At 53.9% G+C, this 23,825-nt stretch overlaps 1 protein-coding gene across 3 annotated transcripts in view; it reads right to left on the bottom strand.

The window, feature by feature from the left end:
• Window positions 1-23,825, bottom strand: part of UBE3D (ubiquitin protein ligase E3D) — an 88,876-nt gene that overhangs the window by 23,460 nt on the left and 41,591 nt on the right. The window contains exon 7 of one of the 3 annotated variants that reach the window (XM_064169270.1): window positions 12,395-12,883. The exons of 1 other annotated variant lie outside the window; for it this stretch is intronic. In XM_064169270.1, the coding sequence (XP_064025340.1) occupies window positions 12,863-12,883 (21 nt within the window). In that variant the 3' untranslated portion in view covers window positions 12,395-12,862. Of the gene's footprint in view, window positions 1-12,394; window positions 12,884-22,992; window positions 23,111-23,825 lie in introns of those variants that run through there. One more of the 3 variants, XM_064169272.1, reaches the window with a different exon arrangement.

Raw genomic sequence — 23,825 nt, 5'->3', positions numbered from 1 at the left:
GTGGCTTGGTCAGCAGCTGCTCTGCACACTCCTCCAGCGGGGTTAAGTGTGACACTTCTCTGGAGACCAAGTGTCACTTGTCCAGACCAGCTGCCAGCCCCTGCTCTTCACCAGCCAACAAGCACCTTCCTGCCTGAGTGCTGCTTTAGCTGATGAACCTCTCCTGCCCTGCTGCAGTGGCTCTTTTAATGTGGAGATCTCTCCAGGCACTGGAGTTTGTATTTATCACCAGCTAGAACATTCCTAAGCACCTCTGGCACCAATATCAAGGCAACAAGTGAGCACAGTCATTATCTGCTGGTGGAGACGGCAATGCTGGGCTTAAGGCAACTGAAGGAGACAGAGAGGAAAACCTTTCTCCCAAACAGGTCATGAAAACAGCACACAAAAAAGTAACAGAACAGCCTTTGGCACCTAAACCAGGTTATTTGCCTGAAAAATATCCCCACTTGCAGCCACAGTAACTCTCTGTGGGATGGCAGCCAGCTGCAGTGCACAGCAGGGAGAGGCAAAGTCTCTCTGCATGTCTCCTTGAGCAAGGGTCTGTGAGATGGCAGCCAGCTGCAGTGCACAGGAGGGAGAAGCACAGTCTCTCTGCATGTCTCCTTGAGCAAGGGTCAGTTTGATTTCAGGAGCCTGCTCTCGGGTGACTTGTTCTGTGTAAGGGTTTCAGGGCAGGCTGACAGGCAAATGACAGCAGAGCTGGCAGCTCTATTAGCTGCAGGAACAGGGCAGGGGAGAGCTGTGTTGGATCACCCCTGGATAATGAGATGGACTCCTGAAGGATGCTTTCGGGACAAGCCACGATCTGACAGGTTAGTGGTAGATGAAACAAGCCAACCTGAGGCAGCTTTGGTTCCCAGGCCCTTTGCTGACACCTTCTGCGTACAGTGCCCCGAGGGCAGGACAGGTCCTGCGGCTCCAGGCTAGCAGATTGCAGTGCCCTGTGCCCAGAGGCACCTTTGCACAAGATGCTGGAGGTTTTGCCACCCCAAGGCTTGACCCTGGCAGCATTCCACCCTGACATGCCTGCGCCCTTCCCCTCACCTCTTTGGTGAGGCCACAGCTCGAGTGCTGTATTCAGTTTTGGGTGCTGCAATACAGGAGAGCTGTGGAGGTGCTGGAGCAGGTCCAGAGGAGGGCAAGGAAGCTGTGAAGGGCCTGGAGAGTGAATCTGCTGAGGAGAGAGTGAGGGAGCTGGGGCTGGGCAGTGTGGAACAGAGGAGGCTGAGGGCAGAGCTCATTGCTGCCTGCAGCTACCTGAAGGGACACTGTGCAGAGGCTGCTGCTGGGCTCTGCTCACAGGGAACTGGAGCCAGAACAAGGGGGAATGGCCTCAAGCTGCAAATGGGGAGGGTTAGATTGGACATTAGGGAAAGGTTTTTGATGGAGAGAGTGGTGAGGGAGTGGAAAGAGCTGCCCAGGGAGGTGGTGGAGTCCCCCAGCCTGGCTGTGTTTCAGGGTGGTTTGGATGTGGTGCTTGGGGCTGTGGCTGAAGGTGAATCCTGCAGAGCAGGGTTCTGGGCTGGACTTGGTGCTCCTGAGGGGCTGTGCCAGCCTGGCTGTGGCTGTGACTCTGTGATCTCCAGGGATCCTCCACTTGTGGAATGGTGAAATAAAAGCTGTGGAGAAGCAGGAGCTGCTGCCCTGTGGCACAGACTAAATATACCTCTCAAGCAGACTCTCAGATGGAGAGTGATGGAATTTAGCCTGGTGAAAAGGAGGCTCAAGGCAGAGCTCATTGCTGTCTACAACTACCTGGAAGGAGGCAGTAGCCAGGTGGGGTTGGGCTCTGCTGCCAGGCAGCCAGGGACAGACTAAGGGGACACAGCCCCAAGCGGTGCCAGGGGAGGCTTGATGTGATTCTGTGGCACTGCAGCCCTGCAGAGAAAGCAGAGGGGAAGTCACTGGATGTTGATCTGCTGGGGAAGGTGATCCATGGGACCAAAGAGTGACAGGAGAGTCAGAAAGTGCAAGACACTAATGAGATGCATTAATTTAGTCATCCAGCATGGCATCATTTGTCATGCCAGCCACGAGAGAGGTGCCCACACAGGCTGCAGTGTTTGAAGGGCACCCTCAGGCGCTGCACCCAGTGCCCAGCTGCAGGGACCTGCCCTACTTTCACTTGGCCAGAAGCGGTTGAAAGGCAGCTCTGAAAAGCCTCCCTTGTGTTGAGTCACCCAACGTTAGGGGCTGCTGTCAGGTGCCCTCCCTTGAGCACCAGGAGGCCCTAAACCCCCAGAGTTTGCTGGGTTTAAACGCTGGGGGTGGGCAGTAAGGACTTGCTTAAAGGGTGTAGGAAGCTCAGAACCCTCAAGTGTCAGCACACCTCATTGTTTTAGAGCTGCAGGTTCATGCCTGCCAATCTCCCCCCTTCTTCCTCTGCTTGTTCATTATTCAGGAAAGAACTTAATGATAAGGCTGTGAAAAGAATTCTCAGAAGCAAAATGCTTCTTAAGGGCTCATTTATGGTCTCAGCTACATAGGGGTAAGACTCAAGTGCCCTGATGAAGCACAGAGAGCTCCTGGGGATACATGCAGCACAAATGAGAGCTTCATTTGGCCCTAAATTAGAAGCTCTTTGTCAGCTGGGGGCTCAGCTATGCTCCAGCTTTCAGTGCTGTCCCTCTGACACTGCCCACTTTTCTAATTGAAATCTCCTCACCTTAGGAGGAAATTATTACTCTTTTTTTTCTTTAATGAAGGCTCTTGTGCCATTTTCTCCCTCACTTTTACAAGCCCTAAAGTTTGTCAGAAGCATTTTGCAAGTGTTTCAGGCTGCCTTGAAAGAAGTGTGGGCAGCAGGGCCAGGGAGGTGCTTCTGACCCCCGACCCCACCTGCAGCACTGTGCCCAGTTCTGGAGCCACTATTACAGGAGACATCTGGAGGTGCTGGAGGGTGTCCAGAGAAGGGCCACGAGGAGGAGCAGAGGGCTGGAGCTGCTCTCTGTGAGGACAGGCTGAGAGAGTTGGGTTTGTTCAGTCTGGAGAAGAGAAGGCTCTGAGCAGCCTTCTGCTCATCCTCGTGGCCCTTCTCAGGACCCCTTCCAGCACCTCCTTATGCTTCCTGTAATAGAAGCTCCAGCACTGGACACAGTGCTGCAGGTAGGGTCTCACCAGAGTGGAGCAGAGGAGAATCACCTCCCTGGACCTGCTGCCCACATCTTTAAGGCCAATCCTTGCTTCTTCAGCCAAGGCAGGAAATTCAAATCAGCTCTCCAAGCACCACAGGTAATGCATGACCCCTTGAACTTGTGGGTTAGAAGCAAACAAGCCCTGTGAGGAGAGGCTGAGGGAGCTGGGGGTGTGCAGCCTGCAGCAGAGGAGGCTCAGGGCAGAGCTCATTGCTGTCTGCAGCTGCCTGCAGGGAGGCTGTAGCCAGGTGGGGTTGGGCTCTGCTGCCAGGCAGCCAGCAACAGAACAAAGGGACACAGTCTCAAGCTGTGCCAGGGGAGGTCTAGGCTGGATGTTAGGAGGAAGTTGTTGGCAGAGAGAGTGATTGGCACTGGAATGGGCTGCCCAGGGAGGTGGTGGAGTGGCCGTGGTTGGAGGTGCTGAAGCCAAGCCTGGCTGGGGCACTTAGTGCCATGGTCTGGTTGGTTGGGCAGGGCTGGGTGCTAGGTTGGGCTGGCTGAGCCTGGAGCTCTCCTCCAGCCTGTTGATTCCATGATTCCTCGAGCAGACTGTGGGCTCCAATGCCAGCTCTGTGGGAGCAGAGAAGCTGCTGCAGCCTCACAAGGAGCAGCCTTTCCTAGGCTGGTTGTCTGCCCCAGCTCTGCAGTCTGCATTTGCTGTAGGGGCCCAGGCACTGTGCTGCTCATAGCACAAGTGGAACTGCAGCAAGCACCCTGGGATCCTGGAACTGACAGGAAGGTATCAGCTGCTGTTAAGCAGCCTGGAAATAACAGAGCAGTGAAACTAATAAATAAGTACAAACAGGTTTAAGGCATCCTGCTTAGAAAGGCTGTCCTGTGGGTTAAGGCTCTGAAGATTTAGCTCTGAACAATTCTGGCATAGGAGGAACCCATCCTCTCCCCTGTGTAACTGCTTCAGCTCTGGTTCCTGCCCACATAAATCACAGGCAGAGTAAATGCATTAGCAGTGAAGAGCAGGCAGTGATGTGATTTCCTGGCAGGCAGGGGCAGCAGCAGCTCCCACACACATGCCCAAACCCCACGCAATGATTCCTTGGGAACCAGACACAGCTCCCTGCTGGAGAGGGTCCAGCACAGGGCTATGAGCATGGTCAGGGGACCTGTTTCAGATGAAGGCCCCAAGAACATATGCTTATGAGTCCTGCCTTCAGTTTGGGCTCCCCAGTTTCAGAGGAACAGGGATCTGCTGGAGAGGGTCCAGCAGAGGGCTATGAGGATGCTGAGGGGACTGGAGCAGTGCCTGGTGAGGAGAGGCTGAGGGCCCTGGGGCTGCTTAGTCTGGAGAAGAGAAGACTGAGAGGGGATTGAATCAATGTCTGTAACTATCTGAGGGCTGGGGGTCAGGAGGGGGGGACAGCCTCTGCTCACTGCTCCCTGACACAGGACAAGCAGCAATGGATGGAAGCTGCAGCACAGCAGGTTCCAGCTCAGGGGGAACTTCTTACCTGGAAGGGTCCCAGAGCCCTGGCACAGGCTGCCCAGAGAGGCTGTGGAGTCTCCTTGTGTGGAGCCTTTCCAGGCCTGTCTGGATGTGCTCCTGTGTGCCCTGAGCTGGATTGTGTGGTCCTGCTCTGGCAGAGGGCTTGGACTGGATGAGCTCTTTGGGTCCCTTCCAGCCCCTGACATCTGTGAGCCTGTGAGCTGTGATCCTTTTGCAGTCCAAAGCAGATTCAGGTTTTATCTAAGTAACTCACAGCTTGCTCCAAAGCTTGGAGCCTTTATTGTGTTTCTCCTCATAACATCCTACAAGTCCAGACTCTGCTTTTCTCCTGCTCTGTAAGTGCAGGCCACATAGCTACAGACAGGTACAGACACAGAATCACTCAGACATGCAGGCTGGCACAGCCCCTCAGGAGCACCACCTCCAGCCCAGAACCCTGCTCTGCAAGGTTCACCTTCAGCCACAGCCCCAAGCACCACATCCAAACCACTCTGAAACACAGCCAGGCTGGGGGACTCCACCACCTCCCTGGGCAGCTCATTCCACTCCCTCACCACTCTCTCCAGGAAAAACCTTTCCCTAATGTCCAATCTAACCCTCCCCAGGCTCAGCTTGAGGCCATTCCCCCTTGTTCTGGCTCCAGTTCCCTGTGAGCAGAGCCCAGCAGCAGCCTCTCCACAGTGTCCCTTCAGGCAGCTGCAGCCAGCAATGAGCTCTGCCCTCAGCCTCCTCTGTTCCACACTGCCCAGCCCCAGCTCCCTCACTCTCTCCTCAGCAGATCTACTCTCCAGAATGGTTTTCAGTCAAACCTTTCTGATCTCCCTGAGCCATGCTGTGGTAGCACAACTGTGAAGGAGACCAGAGGGCTGTGGAGGTGCTGGAAGGTGCCCAGAGCAAGGCCACGAGGATGAGCAGAGGGCTGGAGCTGCTCTGCTGTCAGCAGAGACTGAGGCAGTTGGGGCTGTGCAGTCTGGAGAGAAGGCTCCCAGGTGACCTTTTGTGGCCTCTCAGTACCTGGGTGCCCAAATCCCAGCGTGCCAGGCACGAAGCCTGAGGATGCCCAGGAACACTCTTCCAAAGCCTCAGTGCTGAGACATGAAAACCCTCTGTGCCCTGATGGAATCTGGCAGTGAGGAGGAGCTGACAGCCCATAGCTGCTCCTGGCACGGAAGCTCCCCTCGGGACAGCAGCTACACCTGGCAGCAGGAGACAAACAGATAACACAACTCTGGCCACATTTTGCCACCACAAATCAGTTTTCTGTTGACAAGGCTCATTCTTCACAGCAGCATCTTTGTCTCCAAGCCTGTGCCAAACAGTTGTAACTTCATCAGGGCTTTGGGGAATAGGTTTAACAAAATTGCCTTCTGTAGGAGGCAGAGAGCTCCGCGGCACTGCAGCTCTGGGAAACAAAAGCAGGGAGGGCAGGAGAGCTGCCTGGGAGGCTGCTGAAGATGGCTCTCCCTTGCCTCAGAAAGCAGCCCAGTGCCTTGCTGCTTGCCTGTGATTCCCTTTGTCAATTACAGCACAATGAAATTACCAGAGCTCTGCAATGTGCTGTGGGCAACATCATTTCATTAGGAGGAAAAGAGGTCAGAGCTGTGCTTTATTATCAGCCAAGCATCGCGGGCTGAAGGCTGCTCCTCTGTGACCTTCCACCTCCAGCTCTCCCTGAAACCAGATTACCACGTGGAGGAGCCAGCCCAGACCTTGTAGCTGGGTAGGAAGCTCCTCTAAACACAGGGCAAGCTCAGAATTCCTTCATGCTTTCCTCCAAATGCTCAAGTCCCTTCCCAAGGACATCACCAAACCCTTTCAGCCACGCTTAGCTTATGGCACAAATGACCTCCAAGGAAGAGAGTCTGAAGTGAGGAGGAGCAGAGGGCTGGAGCTGCTCTGCTGTGAGGAGAGGCTGAGGCAGTAGGGGCTGTGCAGTCTGCAGAGGAGAAGGCTCCCAGGTGACCTTCTTGTGGCCTTGCAGGATCTGAAGGGGGCTAGAAGGAAGCTGGAGAGGGACTTTTTAGGGTGTCAGGGAGTGACAGGACTAGGGGGAATGGAACAAAGCTGGAAATGGGGAGATTCAGCCTGGATGTTAGGAAGAAGTTGTTCAGCATGAGGGTGGTGAGAGCTTGGAAGGGGTTGCCCAGGGAGGTGGTGGAAGCCTGATCCCTGGAGGTGTTTCAGGCCGGGCTGGCTGAGGCTGTGGGCAGCCTGCTCTAGTGTGAGGCGTCCCTGGGCATGGCAGGGGGTTGGAACTGGCTGCTCCTTGTGGTCCCTTCCAGCCCTGACTGATTCTGTGATCCTATGAAATGTCAATTTCCACATGTCCTCTGTGCACTCCTGCATCATCTTTGATTAAAGGATCACATCCAGTTCCTAACTCCCTGAACTGCTGGGCTATGTGTTCCCAGGTGCAAGCTCCCAAGCACAAAGATGCTGTGCTTTACCTAAGAGAAGCTTGCCCAATGGTCTCTCCAGCTGGGAAGGGACCTCACATGGAAGCTCTGGACCATGGCAAAACCAGAATGACAGAGTCACAGACATGTGCAGGCTGGCACAGCCCCTCAGGAGCACCAACTCCAGCCCAGAATCCTGCTCCACAACATTCACCTTCAACCACAGCCCCAAGCACCACATCCAAACCACCCTGAAACACAGCCAGGCTGGGGGACTCCACCACCTCCCTGGGCAGCTCATTCCACTCCCTCACCACTCTCTCCAGGAAAAACCTTTCCCTAAAGTCCAATCTAACCCTCCCCAGGCTCAGATTGAGGCCATTCCCCCTTGTTCTGGCTCCAGTTCCCTGTGAGCAGAGCCCAGCAGCAGCCTCTGCACAGTGTCCCTTCAGGTAGCTGCAGCCAGCAATGAGCTCTGCCCTCAGCCTCCTCTGTTCCACACTGCCCAGCCCCAGCTCCCTCACTCTCTGCTCAGCAGATTTACTCTCCAGGCCCTTCACAGCTTCCTTGCCCTCCTCTGGAGCACAGCCCTGAGTGGAGAGGCTAAAGGAGCTGGGGGTGTGAGGTGTTCCCAGAAGAGCTGAGGAAGCATTTCTGTCCCTCTGCTACCATGCACACCTTGAGCATAGTTTGTTCACTCCTGCACAGGGGAGATCAACTCAAAGCAGAACAGATGTGGAATATGGCAGAAGGGAAAGACCTCTGGGAAAGAGCTATTCTGGGAAAGGATCTATTAATAAAGTGAGCTACAAGGGGACAAGATTGTTCCCTAAGTACAGAACAAGGTTTAGAACCTAGGAGGAAAACAAGCTACTGACATTAAAGAGTGATGTTGGCAAAGCCACAGATGGATGCAAATCAGGCAGGAATTCACTTAGCACAGAAATCAGAAGATTCCTATGAGAAGAGAGAGGCTCTGGGTCAGGATTCCAGCAAAGACAGCAGGGCAGAAAATTCCCCCACCAAAATAACCAAATTGAGAATGGATCAGGATAGGAAGGGAGCAGCTTGAGTGCTGTGTCCAGTTCTGAGCTCCCCAATTCAAGAGAGATGTTGAGGTGCTGGAAGGTGTTGAGAGAAGGGCAGCAAGGCTGGGGAGAGGCCTGGAGCACAGCCCTGTGAGGAGAGGCTGAGGGAGCTGGGGGTGTGCAGCCTGCAGCAGAGGAGGCTCAAGGCAGAGCTCATTGCTGCCTGCAGCTGCCTGCAGGGAGGCTGTAGCCAGGTGGGGTTGGGCACTGCTGCCAGGCACCCAGCACCAGAACAAGGGGACACAGCCTCAAGCTGTGCCAGGGCAGGTTCAGGCTGGATGTTGTTAGGAAGTTGTTGTCAGAGAGAGTGATTGGCACTGGAATGGGCTGCCCAGGGAGGTGGTGGAGTGGCTGTGGCTGGAGGTGTTGAAGCCAAGCCTGGCTGGGGCACTTAGTGCCATGGTCTGGTTGATTGGCCAGGGCTGGGTGCTAGGTTGGGCTGGGTGAGCCTGGAGCTCTCTTCCAACCTGCTTGATTCTAAGATATGAGGAAGACCCAGGTGGAAGAGCAGCAGCTGTACAGGAGACTGGCTTTAAGAGATGGAACCTTGCAGGTTCTGAGTTCCATCTCCTTCAAAGATGTTTTCAGATGAGGCCCAAACAAAATCGATTAACACAAACAGTGGAATGTGCTTGAGCAGGGGAGAAAACTCCACTTTCAAAGGTGCAATGATACAGAACAAAGCAGACAGCCCATGTGAGGAGTTTATTCCTTACCAAGCTTCTGGTAACTCTAACAACAAATCGCCACAAGCTTTCCCCTTGAACAAAAGCAGCCTGCCTGTGGTGAAAGCTGACACACTCTGGTGTAAATGCTGCCCCTGGCTGGGAAACTGTCCAACCCAGAAGGGGAGGGAGGTGCAGATTGTTACACCTACCCCAGCAAACCCACAGGTAATTGGAAATACCTACAGTGAGTCAGCGTGGCCAGACAGTGAGAGGCTCCTCTGAGCTCAGCTGCTCGTCAGAAAGCCCAGCAGGCTAAGGTGGATGTTCTCATCTGCACACCATGGCACCAATCCACTCTGCTCCCCCCAGACCCCACCTGCAGTCCTGGGTGCAGGTCTGCAGCCCCCAGCACAAGCAGGACATGGAAGTGTGGGAGCCAGTGCAGAGGAGGCCACCAAGATGCTGAGAGGGCTGCAGCAGCTCTGCTCTGAGCACAGGCTGAGAGAGTTGGGGCTGTGCAGCCTGCAGAGGAGAAGGCTTCCAGGAGAGCTTGGAGTGGCCTTGCAGGATCTGAAGGGGGCTCCAGGAGGGCTGGGGAGGGACTATTGACAAGGTCTTGTCATGACAGGAGGAGGAGGAATGGGTTTGAAGTGACAGGAGAGATTCAAAGTGACTGTTAGGAAGAAGTTGTTTGCAGTGAGGGTGGTGAGACACAAGATCACATTTTGTGCTTCTGTGCTCCACAATCTCCCTGGAGGTGTTCAGGACCAGGCTGGATGAGGCCTGGAGTGACCTGTTCTAGTGGAAGGTGTCCCTGCCTATGGCACAGGGGGGTTGGAACTGGCTGATCCTTGAGGTCCTTTCCAACCCAAGCCATTCTATGACTCTAACCCAAAGTCCTCACTCCACCAGGATGTTTCTCCATACACCTCTAGCAATCCAGAACTGAGCCCCACAACACTTTGTGGGACAGGAAAGAAATTCCTTCTGGCACATTATTGATTCCTTTCCCCTCTAAGTAGCTGACAGAGCCCTCAGCTGCATCATGCTTCTGGTCTTCTGCTGGGCTCAGTCCTGCCCTGTTTGCTTACCTCCACGGAGAGCTTACCAGGGCTGTGCCTGCTGGATCAGAACAGACACTGCCCTTTGTACTGGTGAGATAAGAGGCTGCAACAGTCAGGCTGTGTTTGTGCACCTCAGCCACGAAATATCAGCTCAGTGATGGCTGTGAATCAACTCAACCAGCAGCTTGCCCCTTCCTCTCCACAGCCACTGACTGAAAAGTCAGCCTTAATTTAGTGCATTCCCATTTTGCTTTGCAGTGTTCTGAGGATGTTCATCGCAGCAACTTCCCAAGCCCTCTTCCAGCCACACAGCACAAGCTGTAAATCGTCCCCTCCCTCCCCCTCCTCTCAAAGCCCACACAATGGACTTCCCCTGCCTTTCTCTTACTAGGTCCACATGAATCAAAGCCTGCTATAGGGCAAGTCTAGAAATCTGAGCATGCAGCCTACACTAACCTTGCAAGTGGATTGCTACTGCCAGGCTTCCTCTAGGCACAGACAGAACCTTTGGACCAAGTTTACATAGAGGTTGGGAGCAGAGCTGCTGCATCAGGGTGACAGAGCACTGAACAGGCTGCCCAGGGGGGCTGTGGAGTCTCCCTCTCTGGAGATATTCCAGAGCAACCTGCTGTAGTGGGAGGTGTCCCTGCCTATGGCACAGGGGGGTTGGAACTGGCTGAGCTTTGTGGTCCCTTCCAACTTAAACCATTCTATGATTCTATGATAACCTTACTCTGTAAGATTCACCTTAAACCATATCCCTAAGCACCACATCCAAACCACCCTTAAGCACATCCGGCCTGGGTGACTCCACCTGGCTGCCTTTCTTGATTTGCAGAGAACCAAAGGATCCTGGAGTAGAACCTGAGACAGGAATCCTTCCTGCACCCCTACAGCTGCTAGCTCCAGGCCCCTGAGATGCTCTGCAAGTGGGAACCACAGAATTGCAGAAACATCCAGGCTGGAAAGGAGGAGACTGAGAGGGGACCTCAGCAATGGTTCTAAAGATGTGCAGGTGAGTGGCAGGAGGCTGGAGCCAGGCTCTGCTGGGTGATGCCAGTGCCAGCACAAGGGGCACTGGGTGCAAGCTGAGGCAGAGGAAGTTCCATTTAAACATGAGGAGGAATTTATTCCCTGTGAGGGTGACAGAGCACTGGAAGAGGCTGCCCAGGGGGGCTGTGGAGTCTCCTTCTCTGGAGCTATTCCAGAGCTGCCTGGATGTGTTCTGTGTGATCTGCTCTGGGTGCTGCTGCTGTGGCAGGGGGGTTGGACTGGATGAGCTTTGGAGCTCCCTTCCAGCCCCTCACTTTCTGTGATGCTGTGATTTAGTTTAGCCTAAACCACTCTAGTAGGGATTTAAACTAAACTAGAAAGCTACCTTAATTCTGGAATGAAAAGAACCAGCTTGGGACTTGGTTTGCCATGCCAGTTTCCCTCTGCCAGCTGCAGCTTGGTGTGCCAGCTTCATTCTGCCAGCTGCAGTTTGGCATGCCAGTTTCCCTCTGCCAGCTGCAGTTTGGCATGCCAGTGGCATGGCCACAGTTGCTCCACTGAAGTCACAAGGCCTGCACTGAGGCAATCACCCTGTGACCCATTAGTGGCCACCAGAGCAGGGTGCTGTTTGTTGTTGCTAATGGAGAGAGCAGCACTGCTCTGCTCTGCCAGGCACCTTTCTGCACCACACCAACCCCAGAGCACTCTGCAATTAAAGCTGACATTTTAAATACCTTCTTGTTGCCATGCCCTGTTTGGAAACTGCACACTGAGGAAGGATGCTCATCTATCTCAGTTAATGTGAGCTGGGGACCTCTTAATGCCACTGCTGATCTATTGTCATTGCTTTAAGACTTCCACCGTGCTCAGCACAGCCAAAATTGAGACATTTCTGCAGTGAAAAAAAAGACTGCAACAGATCAATGCTGGGGAGAGAGGGCAAATTATAACAACAACCAAACAACTTCCAAGAACACAGCTTCTAGGCCAGCTCCTGTCTTGGTGCACACTTCTCCATCTGCAGGGAGATGCTGCCTGCTGCTTCAGAACCACACCAGCTCTCTGTGATGGACACAGCCAAACATGGGACTTGGACTAGGCTAAAACATGCCACCAATGCAGAGGGTAGCAAATGATGGAATCATAGCATGGTCTGGGTTGGAAGGGACCTCAAAGCTCAGCCAGTTCCTGTGCCATAGGCAGGGACACTTCCCACTAGAACAGGTCACTCCAGGCCTCATCCAGCCTGGTGCTGAACACCTCCACAACCTCCCTGGGCAACCTGTGCCAGTCTCTCACCACCCTCACTGCAAACAACTTCTTCCTAACAGCCACTTCCAATCTCCCCTCTGCCACTTCAAACCCATTCCTCCTCATCCTGCCATGACAAGACCTTGTCAATAGTCCCTCCCCAGACCTCCTGCAGCCCCCTTCAGATCCTGCAAGGCCACTCCAAGGTCTCCTGGAAGCCTTCTCCTCTCCAGGCTGCAGAGCCCCAACTCTCTCAGCCTGTGCTCAGAGCAGAGCTGCTGCAGCCCTCTCAGAATCTTGGGGGCCTCCTCTGCACTGGCTCCAACACTTCCATGTGCTGCTTGTGCTGGGGGCTGCAGACCTGCACCCAGAACTGCAGGTGGGGTCTGCCTTCACCAGAACAAAGGCAGTAAAGAGCTTAAGTTAGTATCTGTTACCTGAAACTGACTTAATGGATGCCAACCTCAGTTTAAAGTTAACTTCCTTTTGCTACCAGTCGGGCATGTTGCTAAGTACACACAGGCCTGGTAAAGGTAGCACCAAGAGACATGGGCAGTTTCTTTTTGGCTGGCTGGAGTGACAGGGAAATCACTGCTGGAATGACACTTAGGAACCTCCTGGGAGCCACAGTTCAGTGTCTTTGGTTTGCAAACACATGCAGGTATGAAGAGCAACGCAGCAGCCCCCGTTCTGGTTCCTGCTGCCATGCATCCTCCTCCAGAGGTCAGCCTTAGGAACTTAGCTGTGAATCTCTGTGGAGCAGCAAATCTGAGAGGGGCTCTCAACAGAGCTGTCTGTGTTCTTCACAGCTTCAAAAAGGCCACCTGTAAAAGGAAGCAAACCCAATGATCAGCCTCAACACTGCAGGTGAAATAAAGCTGTTTCATTTTACTAACTGAAATAATGTCTTAAAATCATCTTCTCAGAGAGTCACTCAGACACCCAGGCTGGCACAGCCCCTCAGGAGCACCAGCTCCAGCCCAGAACCCTGCTCTGCAGGATTCACCTTCAGCCACAGCCCCAAGCACCACATCCAAACCACCCTGAAACACAGCCAGGCTGGGGGACTCCACCACCTCCCTGGGCAGCTCATTCCATTCCCTGACCACTCTCTCCAGGAAAAACTTCCTCCTAATGTCCAATCTAACCCTCCCCAGGCTCAGCTTGAGGCCATTCCCCCTTGTTCTGTCTCCAGTTCCCTGTGAGCAGAGCCCAGCAGCAGCCTCTGCACAGTGTCCCTTCAGGTAGCTGCAGGCAGCAATGAGCTCTGCCCTCAGCCTCCTCTGTTCCACACTGCCCAGCCCCAGCTCCCTCACTCTCTCCTCAGCAGACTCTCTCTCCAGGCCCTTCACAGCCTCCTTGCCTTCCTCTGCACTGGCTCCAGCACCTCCACAGCTCTCTTGCATTGAGGTGCCCAAAACTGCACACAACACTCAAGGTGTGGCCTCAGCAGAGTAGAGCCCAAGGGCACAATCCCCTCCCTGCTGCTGCTGGCCACAGCATTTCTGATCCCAGCCAGGATGCCAGTGGCCTTCCGGAATGGGCTGCCCAGGGAGATGCTGGAGTCGCCATGGCTGGAGGTGTTGAAGCCAAGCCTGGCTGGGGCACTTAGTGCCATGGTCTGGTTGGTTGGGCAGGGCTGGGTGCTAGGTTGGGCTGCATGAGCTTGGAGCTCTCTCCCCATGATTCTATGATTCATGTCCTGCTGTGGCTGAAGGCAGGGCAGGCTCCCAGCAGAGTGGCCTGTCTGGCAGCCACTCACAGCAGAGATGATCTATCAAGCACAAGAGAGCTACAGGATTTCTGCCTGGGTTTTGGAGTTTTTTTGCCCTTCCTTAGAACCTGCAGGATGTCAACGTAGGAAGTTAAAATTAGCTGCCTGGAAGCACAACCATGTGTCTAGATTCTCATCTACCAAGGAGATTGCTTCAGATATTCAATCGAGAACTCTGCTGATCACAAGGACAGGAAGGAAAAGAAAGATGTACAGATGCCAGCACAGGGGGGCAGGGAGAGAAAAGGGAAAAGAAGGGGAGAAAGAGGAGCAGGTTGCACAACAGCCTTGTGAAAATGCAACCTGCTTCTGCCACCCCACGGAAAGCACCCAAGGCAGAAACATTTGGCACAGAACAGCTCCTCTGACTCTCTCCAACACCTTTCAGTGTCACCTCGGTGCAGATTCAGGTCACCAGTACCCACCAGTCTGGAGGGACAGAGCTGCTCCTCCAGCACCACTCTGCTTGATACTGTGAGCAAAGAATGCAGCAAGCATCAGCAGGCAGAAGGAACTGAATTAAGGCATAAAACATTGAGTGAGTGCTCAGAGCAGAGGGCAATGCAGCAGAACAGCATTTAGTTTGGATCCTGTGCCCCAGGAATCTTCAGGAGCTCCATGGCTGCTGGATGGGGTGAGAAAACTAAGCAAGTCTGAACACATCTAAGAGCCCTGTAAGGAGAGGCTGAGGGAGCTAGGGGTGTGCAGCCTGGAGCAGAGGAGGCTCAGGGCAGAGCTCATTGCCCTCTGCAGCTGACACACTGAAACAGGTTGCTCAGGGAGGTTGTGGATGGCCTCTCCAGGGAGGTGTTCAAGGCTGGGTTGGATGAGCAAACTGGTCTAGAGGAAGGTGTCCTGCAGCAGAGGAGGCTCAGGGCAGAGCTCATTGCTCTCTACAGCTACCTGGAGGGAGACTGTAGCCAGGTGGGGTTGGGCTCTGCTGCCAAGCAGCCAGGGACAGAACAAGAGGACACAGCCTCAAGCTGTGCCAGGGCAGGTTCAGGCTGGATGTTAGGATCTCACCTGCCTGGGACAGTCCTAAGGGACACAGCAAAGAGGTTAAATACTGAGAATAGTTAAGCCAAGGCCATAATTTGCATGGACTTTAAGATGAGAACTTTGCACGGCAAGGGAGGAAAAGAGACACCAGAACAGCAATGACCACATCAGTAGATGAGATCCCAAGCTGTAAGCAGGTCTCCCCACCCAAGGCAGCAGCTGGCTCCTCTGGTACCCAGTGCTGAGGTACCACTGCAGCGGGCACATTGGTTTCATTTGACTGCTTGCTGTATTTTGCCATGCATGAAATACATTTCTTCACTCCCTGGAGAAGATTAGTTGCAACATAAATGTTTCCCTGGACTGCCAGGCTCCTCTGCTACCTAACCAACTGAATAGAAAAGACATTGAAAAGGATAATTTCTGACTGTCTCTCCTCATATTTACTACCAGTGGGTATGAAGAGCAGATCAGCTCATCCCTGCAGCTGACACAGCCAACAGCAACAAAGGAGTAACAGATGGGAGAGACACATTTCAAACCCACCTGCAACACATGAAGGTGTCTGAGAACAAAGCAACTGGAACTAAGCCACCTATTAAGTTGCAGCTTGCCCAAAGTTCAGTGTGAAGCACATAAACCATCTAGGTATTGTTCGCTGATGGCAGTGATGAGCTGGGAGGCTTGGCTCAGACACCTGCAGGCTGTGAGGCCATCCAGAGGGCCTGGGACAGGCTGAGGGCTGGGCAGAGAGCAACCTAATGAGGATCAACAAGGACAAGTGCAGAGTCCTGCACCTGGGCAGGGATAATAAACTGCAGCAGGACAGGCTGGGAGGTGACTGCTGGAGAGCAGCTCTGGGGAGAGGCACCTGGCAGTGCTGGGGGAGGACATCCACGGCACAGCAATGTGCCCTGTGGCCAAGAGGCCAATGGGGTCCTGGGGGGCATTCAGCAGAGTGTGTCCAGCAGATCCAGGGAGGTTCTCCTGCCCCTCTGCTCTGCCCTGCTGAGGCCCCACCTGGTAAAAGAAGGCAGTTCCAGAGGGCAGAAGCTGCTGCACCCAAACAGCAGCACAGGGAGAGCAGGGTGGGTGGCTGCTTTCAGAGCCACAGAAGTATGCCTGGAGGCAATTCAACAACTCATTGTAAAGAAAGGCAATCTGCAAATCCAGGGCAGACAAATCTGTCCTGTGGAGCTGACGGCAGACAGAGGAAACACAGCACCAGAAGCAAGTGACTTTGTCAGCCAAGCAAGGGAGAAGCAGCCCAATCTCTGCATCAGCTGCGAGAACCAGAAAAGAAGCCAGGTTCTTATTTCAGCAAGGCAGGAAACAAGTCCATATGGCAGAAGATGCTGCCTGTGTCCCACGACAAGCTGTGGCACCCCTCTGGTGGCTGGCTGAGCAGGGAGTCAGGGGAGTCACAGAACCACAGAATCAGCCAGGCTGGAGGAGACCTCCAAACCCATCCAGCTCGACCAAGGGAGTTTTCTTCAGCACCAGAAAAGCAGCTGTGCTTCTTTTGCCTCCTACAGGACTGTAAAGGAAAGCAGAGGCCTGACAGCAGGTACCTCTGCCTCAGCTGCAGCAGGAGCAAAGGAACCTGCAAAGCTGCAACTGCCTCCCTAGAGACGACAGCTCCGGCGCTGCTTCTCCCTGGCACAACAGAGAACAGCACTGCTCCTCAGGGCTGCTCCCAGCCAGCCCCCACCCAGCCTGCAGCTCTGCCTGGACTGCACACCCAGCTGCAGGACCTTACACTTGGCCTGGTTGAATGTCATGGCCTGGATGGATCCCTGCCCTCCAGCAAGTCGACTGTGCCACACAGCTGGTGCCATCTGCACCCTTGCTGAGGGGGCACTGGTTCCTCTGTCCATGTCACTGACACAGCTGCCCAACAGCACTGGTGCCAGCACTGGTGCCAGCACTGGCCCCTGAGGCAGCCACTTGGCACTGGTCTGCAGGTGGGCACTGTGCCCTTGCTCACCACACGAGCAGGCTCCTGCTCTAACGCTGCCGGTGTGCTGGTGAGGCTGCCCTGCTCAGGCCTCACCTGGAATATTGCATCCAGCTCTGGGCTGTCATCCCTGGAGGGTAGAAGAAAGGAACTAAGACAGAGGGCAGCTCTGCAGCTGGAGCACAGACAGGGAGTCTGCAGGCTACCAGGAGGGCATCCTAAGTAAATCCTGCACTGTGGAGGAAGGGACGGGGCTGGCTCTGCTCATTCCTCCAGTGGTGAGTGTGCAGCCTTCCTCTCTCATTTCTGCTAAAAATGCCTTTGCACTTCCTAGGAGCAGCCTGAGAGATGCAGGGGAGGCTTTGCAGCACTCAGTCTGGAAAGGACAGCTGCTTTTTTATGGGGCTCTGGGTTCAGTGGGGAGGAGAGTAAATATAGCAGCTAATGAACCTCCACGTCCCTGCTGCTCTGCTGCCAGCTGCTTCATGTCCCCTCATTCACACTGCTGCCAGGGTGTGTTTCTGGAGCAGGTTATTTGTGCATCACTGGCCTTGGTCCCTGACTGTTAGCTGAGAGCAGAGCTGTAAGCTGGGCAGACTCTTGCCTTTGGATGTGGCCATTTATAATCAGTCATTGCCAAGAGGGGCACTGCTAGGAGGGACTATTGACAAGGTCTTGCCATGCCAGGATGAGGAGGAATGGGCTTGAAGTGGCAGAGGGGAGACTGAAACTGGCTGTGAGGAAGAGGTTGTTTGCAGTGAGGGTGGTGAGAGACTGGCACAGGTTGCCCAGGGAGATGTTCAGGACCAGGTTGGATGAGGCCTTGAGTGACCTGTTCTAGTGGGAGGTGTCTCTGCCTATGGCAGGGAGAGTTGGAACTGGCTGAGCTTTGAGGTCCCTTCCAACCTAACCCATTCTGTGATTCCTGCACTTTATGAGCTGCCCAGGGAGGTGTTGGAGTCGCCCAGCCTGGGTGTGTTTCAGGGTGGTTTGGCCAAGGGGCCTGTGGCTATGGTTTAACCATTCTATGAGTCTATGAAATTCATGGAAGGAAACAAAAAAAAAAAAAGGCAAGTTTGAAACATAGCTGCAGAAATTCTCTCCTTGCTTCCTGGCAGTTAAACCCAGACCAAATCCCTCCCTGCATGAGGCACGAGGGTTCATTTGTGGATGTATATAAATGGGTAGTTAAGCATCAACTACTATGTTATTTTTAACACCTCGCTGGGAGCACTGCGTTCCAGCCCCAGCTCAGCTCTTGGCAAGAGATTAGGAGTGAGTGGAAATGGGAACAGGTGTTTGGAAGATGATAGGGTTGTAACAAAAGCACTAACCCGGGAGAGGAAGAGGGGGCAGGAATGCAAACGTGGCATTCAGCAGTGTGCTGGCACACAGGGGGACACCAGCAAGGAAAGGCAAATCACAACGGCCAGGGCACCCTCAGGGAAAACTCTGCCTGCTGCCAGGTGGGCACTGAGCACAGCTGTCCTCGGGCCCATCTTGCTCCTGCACCACCTCAGGATGCCTGTTAGAAAGCCAGGTGCAGGTGCTCAGCAAACAGCAGCTTCACTGCTTCCTGCTGCGTGGCTGACGGAACCTCAGACAGAGGCAGGAGTCCAAGGCTGCTGTCAGAGAGAGCTGGGACCCTAAGCACAGCCCTGTGAGGAGAGGCTGAGGGAGCTGGGGGTGTGCAGCCTGCAGCAGAGGAGGCTCAGAGCAGAGCTCATTGCTGCCTGCAGCTCCCTGCAGGGAGGCTGTAGCCAGGTGGGGTTGGGCTCTGCTGCCAGGCACCCAGGGACAGAACAAAGGGACACAGCCTCAAGTTGTGCCAGGGCAGATCTAGGTTGGATGTTGGGAGGAAGTTGTTGTCAGAGAGAGTGATTGGCATTGGAATGGGCTGCCCAGGGAGGTGGTGGAGTTGCTGTCCCTGGAGGTGTTGCAGCCAAGCCTGTCTGGGGCACTTAGTGCCATGGTCTGGTTGGTTGGGCAGGGCTGGGTGCTAGGTTGGGCTGGCTGAGCTTGGAGCTCTCTGCCAAGCTGTCTGACTGTGATTCTGTGATTCAAACGTGGGCACTGGCAGCACTGTGGCTAACTGGCTGAAGTGAGACCATTTCCAAGTGAAATGGATGTTAAGACAGCAATGCTTACCTGCAGTCACAGGCAGGGGTATTTAGGGAGTACCTGTCCCAGTGGGCTGGGATAATGAGATTATTTAGAGACTACTGCCTGAGGAAAGAGATAACTCAAAGCCCACACAGTTTGCTACTCTCTGTATTACAGCCAGGGCTGAGAACAAGTCCTGCTGTGCTCAGCACTGCTTTGCGCTCTCCACCTAACCCTCAGGGAACAGATCCAGAGTACAGGCAACCCCACGCTGGGAGAGTGGAGATGGAGACCTTGCTGAAGTTCAACAAGAGCAAGTGCAGAGTCCTGCACCTGGGCTGCAACAGTCCTCACTATCAGTACAGGCTGGGGGGCAAGGTGACAGAAAGCAGCTCTGTGGGCACATTGAACAAGGCCAAGTGCAGGCTTCTGCACTTTGGCCACAACAACCCCAAGCAGTGCTGGAACTGCTCAGAATCTTGAGAGCTGTGGAGAGGCTTCTGGATCTCCCCAGGCTCTAGCAGGGTGCTGGGGAAGAGGCAGATGAATATCAGTGCTGGTGTAAAAGAGCCACACTCGACCTCTGCACTGTTTTGTATTAGGAATGCCTGCTCTGCCTCCAGAGGCAAGGCTGACACAGACTGATTAGCATAAAGTGATTAGCTGTGAGTGTCACCAGCCTTTGCTTCAGCTGCTGAGCACACACCAAACTCTGCAAACAGCCAGCTTGCTTCTGACAGCTCAGCCCAGCCAAGTCACAGCAGCATGGCAGTTTGCAGGTGGGAATGGATGGCAGGCTCGTTGAACGCCAAGGCTCTCAGAAGACAAGAGGCAGGCAAGCAGGGGAGCCTGGAACAGGTTGCTCAGGGAGGCGGTGGAAGCCTCATCTCTGGAGGTGTTTAAGGCCAGGCTGCATGTGCCTCTGGGTAGGCCCTGCTCTCCTCAGACCCCACCTGCAGTCCTGGGTGCAGGTCTGCAGCCCCCAGCACAAGCAGCACATGGAAGTGTTGGAGCCAGCCCAGAGGAGGCCACCAAGATGCTGAGAGGGCTGCAGCAGCTCTGCTCTGAGCACAGGCTGAGAGAGTTTGGGCTCTGCAGCCTGCAGAAGAGAAGGCTTTGGGGAGACCTTGGAGTGGCCTTGCAGGAGCTGAAGGGGGCTCCAGGAGGGACTACTGACAAGGTCTTGCCATGGCAGGAGCAGGAGGAATGGGTTTGAGCTGGCAGAAGGGAAACTGAAAGTGGCTGTTAGGAAGAGGTCTCAGCGAGATTGCTACACAAGAAGGATAAAGCCAGGTACTACAATAAAGAGCAGGAGGGGTGAGTAAAAGCACACAATGCAATACAGCTAAGGTCTGCAGACAGTATTTTGTCACCTTCTAAATATCACCTTAAAATAGCAGAAAAGAAGTCACTTAATGAAATATAACCCCAGGATAACCATCCAGAAGAGACATTTCTGATTAATTTAAGTACTCTCTACCTGCTGCCCTATAAAAATTCAGCTGAAAATGCAATTCCTTTCTGTGGAAGCAGAGAATGTAGCCTCAGATAGGAAGGCTTCTGTGTGCTCAGCAGACTTTAGTATTGTTTAAAAATGAAGTTGATTCTGCTTTGCTATGAAGAGGAACACAAAAAGCCCTCCCAGACTCTTTTTTTATCACTCTTACCCCTGAAAACAGGCAACTACCATCAGATGACTCAAAGCATTCAAAGTTCATTTCTAACCAGTGCAAAGTTGTAAGAGAATTACACAGAGCTGCCAGGAGGGCTGAGGAGGGACTACTGACAAGGTCTTGTCATGACAGGAGGAGGAATGGGTTTGAAGTGGCAGAGGGGAGATTAAATCTGGACGTTAGGAAGAAGTTGTTTGCAGTGAGGGTGGTGAGGCACTGGCACAGGTTGCCCAGGGAGGCTGTGGAGCACAGAAGCACAGAATGGGATCAGAGATCTGTGCTCCATAACCTCCCTGGAGGTCTTCAGGACCAGGTTAGATGAGTCCTTGAGCAACCTGTTGTAATGGGAGGTGTCTCTGCCTATGACAGGGGTTGGAAATGGCTGAGCTTTGAGGTCCCTTCCAACCTAAACCATTCTACCTGCTCACAACCTGGAGTTGTGCTTGGGATTGCACCCACCCAGCTGCAGGACCTTACACTTGGCCTTGTTGAATGTCATGAGGTTGGCCTGGGCACAGCTCTGCAGCCTGTGCAGGACCCTCTGGATGGATCCCTGCCCTCCAGCAAGTCGACTGTGCCACACAGCTGGTGCCATCTGCACCCTTGCTGAGGGTGCACTGATTCCTCTGTCCATGTCACTGACAAGGATGTTCCCAAGGTGCTTAATACTATGTTTCCCTTTTATTTTCCTCATAGAATGCAGCTCACTAAAAGCAAGAGCAGGCACACAGCTCCCTGGTCTGTCCCATCAGCTCCCAATGCCACAGCTCATAAAAATAATGAAGCCTGGGAAGTGGCTTTTTAAAACAGTCTCTTTCTCTACAGGCTGTGCATTGATAGCCTGAGTCAGGGAGATGGGAATAATATTTTGCTCTTGTTTTTTCCACAAGGCAGAATCAGTTCCTATTTCACTTGTCAAGCTGCCAGGAGGCAGAGAAAGAAACCTGAAGCAGAATGCCTGGCAACAACCCAAGCAGCACTCCAGATTCTGCCCAGCCAGCACACCCTGGGGTCTCACTTGGCTGAGGCAGCTCCAGATTGCTAAAGGGTTGCCAGGTCTCCCCTCAAAGTGCAGCAGCTTTCTGGTGGAGGCTAAGGAGATCTCCTCATTTCAGTAGGTTATGGCAATGCTTACAGCCCTTTTTGTCCTTCTCTTCCTCTAGGAGTATTCCAGATCCTATTTTAGGAGTACTGTAAAATGCCTGTGCTGAGATATCTCCCCACACAGCCATGGAACCACAGAATCACCAGATGGAAGAGACCTCCAAGCTCATCTGGCCCAATCTATCACCCAGCCCTATCCAGTCAACCAGACCATGGACTAAGTACCCCATTCAGGCTTTGCTTGAACACCTCCAGCTCCCTCTGAGTTGGAAGTAGTGGAGCTGGAGTACCAATGAGTACTTGCGTAGAATCAGAGAGTCACAGAATGTCAGGGGCTGGAAGGGACCTCAAAAGATAGACATAGAACCATAGAAGGGTTTAGGTTGGAAGGGACCTCAAAGCTCAGCCAGTTGCAACCCCTGCCATAGGCAGGGACACCTCCCACTAGAACAGGTCACTCAAGGCCTCATCCAACCTGGTCCTGAGCACCTGCAGGGAGGTTGTGAAGCACAGAATGGGATCTTTGATCCCAGCCACTGCACCCAGTTTGGTGCCACCAGCACACTTGCTGCCAGTGCCCTCCGTGCCCTCAGCCAGGTCATTGATGAATGTACTGAACAGAACTGCTCTCAGCACTGGCCCCTGTGGGACCCCACTAGTCACAGGCCTCCAACTGGACTCCATCCCAATGACCACAACTCTCTGGCTTCTTCCCTTGACCCAGTTCCCCTCCACCTCACTCCCTGATCAGCCAGACCACACTGCCTCAGGTTAGCCAGCAGGATGCTGCGGGAGACAGTGCCAAAGGCTTTACTGAAATCAAGAGAAACCACATCCACTGCTCTGCCATCATCAATCCACCTGGTGATGTCCTCACCACAGGTTATCAGGCTGGCCAAACATCACTGCCCCTTGGTAAAGCCATGTTGGCTGCTCCTAATGACCTCCCCACCCTTGATATGCGCAAGGCCAGTACCGAGGATACATTTCTCCTGTACCTTTCCAGGGATGGAGGTGATGCTGACCCATCTAGAGCCACCTGGGTCCTTCTCACCCTTCTGGGACACTGCAGTGATGTTTGCCCCCCTCCAGTCAGCAACAATCTCCTCCAGGAACCCCCATCAATTCCCATGTGCCACTTGTGACAGCACCATCCCCCTCCACCTGCCACTTGGGACAGCACCATCCCCCTCCACGTGCCACTTGGGACAGCACCATACCCCCTCCAGCCTGCAGCTGAAGCACACCAGGGTAGAGCCCATCTGTTTCCAAAGCACCTGCCCACCTGCTGTGCAACACTCTCATAACCACAGCTTCTCAGAGCTTTCTGGGCTTCATGAGTAGCTTCAAAGCTTCCATCCAGAGTCTTACTGGAGAGGACCAGTGTAGGAGCTTCTCATAACACCCCCATTCAGAGAGCACACTGCAGTGCAACAGGAGACTGCAAGGAAACAAACACCTCCACTGCAGCATCACTGCTATCCAGTGAGTCAAGCACCAGCTGCTAAGTGGATGTCTGTATCTTGCTGGCTAGGAGCTAAAGCTCTCCGTGGGGCAGCAGTGTGCCCAACAGTATCCTGGCAAGCATCAAGAGAAGTGTCCAGCAGGTCTAGAGACGTTCTCATCCCCCTTTTAGTCTGCCCTGGTGAGACCTTGAGCGACTTGTTCTAGCGGGAGGTTTCCCAGGGAGTTGGAACTAGATGAGCTTTGAGGTCCCTTCCAACCTAAACCATTCTATGATTCTATACTGTGCCCAGTTTTTGGGCTTCCCACCTGTGAAGGTGTCAGAGCCCTGGAGCAGGCTGCCCACAGAGGTTGTGGAATCTCCTTCTCTGGAAGCTTTCTAAACCCACCTGGGTTCCTGTGTGGCCTGCCCTAGGTGGCCCTGCCTTGGAGGTCCCTTCCCCCCCTACCATTCTGTGATAAGCCAGTCTGTTAAGTGGAGCAGGACAGAGTTAAGACTAAGCCAGACAACCCAAGGCCTTGGAAGGAAACAGCTCCAGGGAGACAAATGACCTAGGAGGCAGGTGGAACATGTACAGCATTGCTTGGCTGTGTTCAGGGCTGAACATCTCATTTGAGCAGAGCCTGCTGCTCAGTCACGCAGGCAGCAGCCTCGGCTGATGAGCAGAAGCAGTCGCTCTAGAAGTGTGCCA

This window comes from Pogoniulus pusillus, chromosome 31 (assembly GCF_015220805.1).
Source record: "Pogoniulus pusillus isolate bPogPus1 chromosome 31, bPogPus1.pri, whole genome shotgun sequence".
In the NCBI taxonomy this organism is placed as follows: Eukaryota; Metazoa; Chordata; class Aves; order Piciformes; family Lybiidae; genus Pogoniulus; species Pogoniulus pusillus.
The sequence above is the reverse complement of the archived record's forward strand: the minus strand, read 5'-3'. Positions and strand labels throughout refer to the sequence as shown.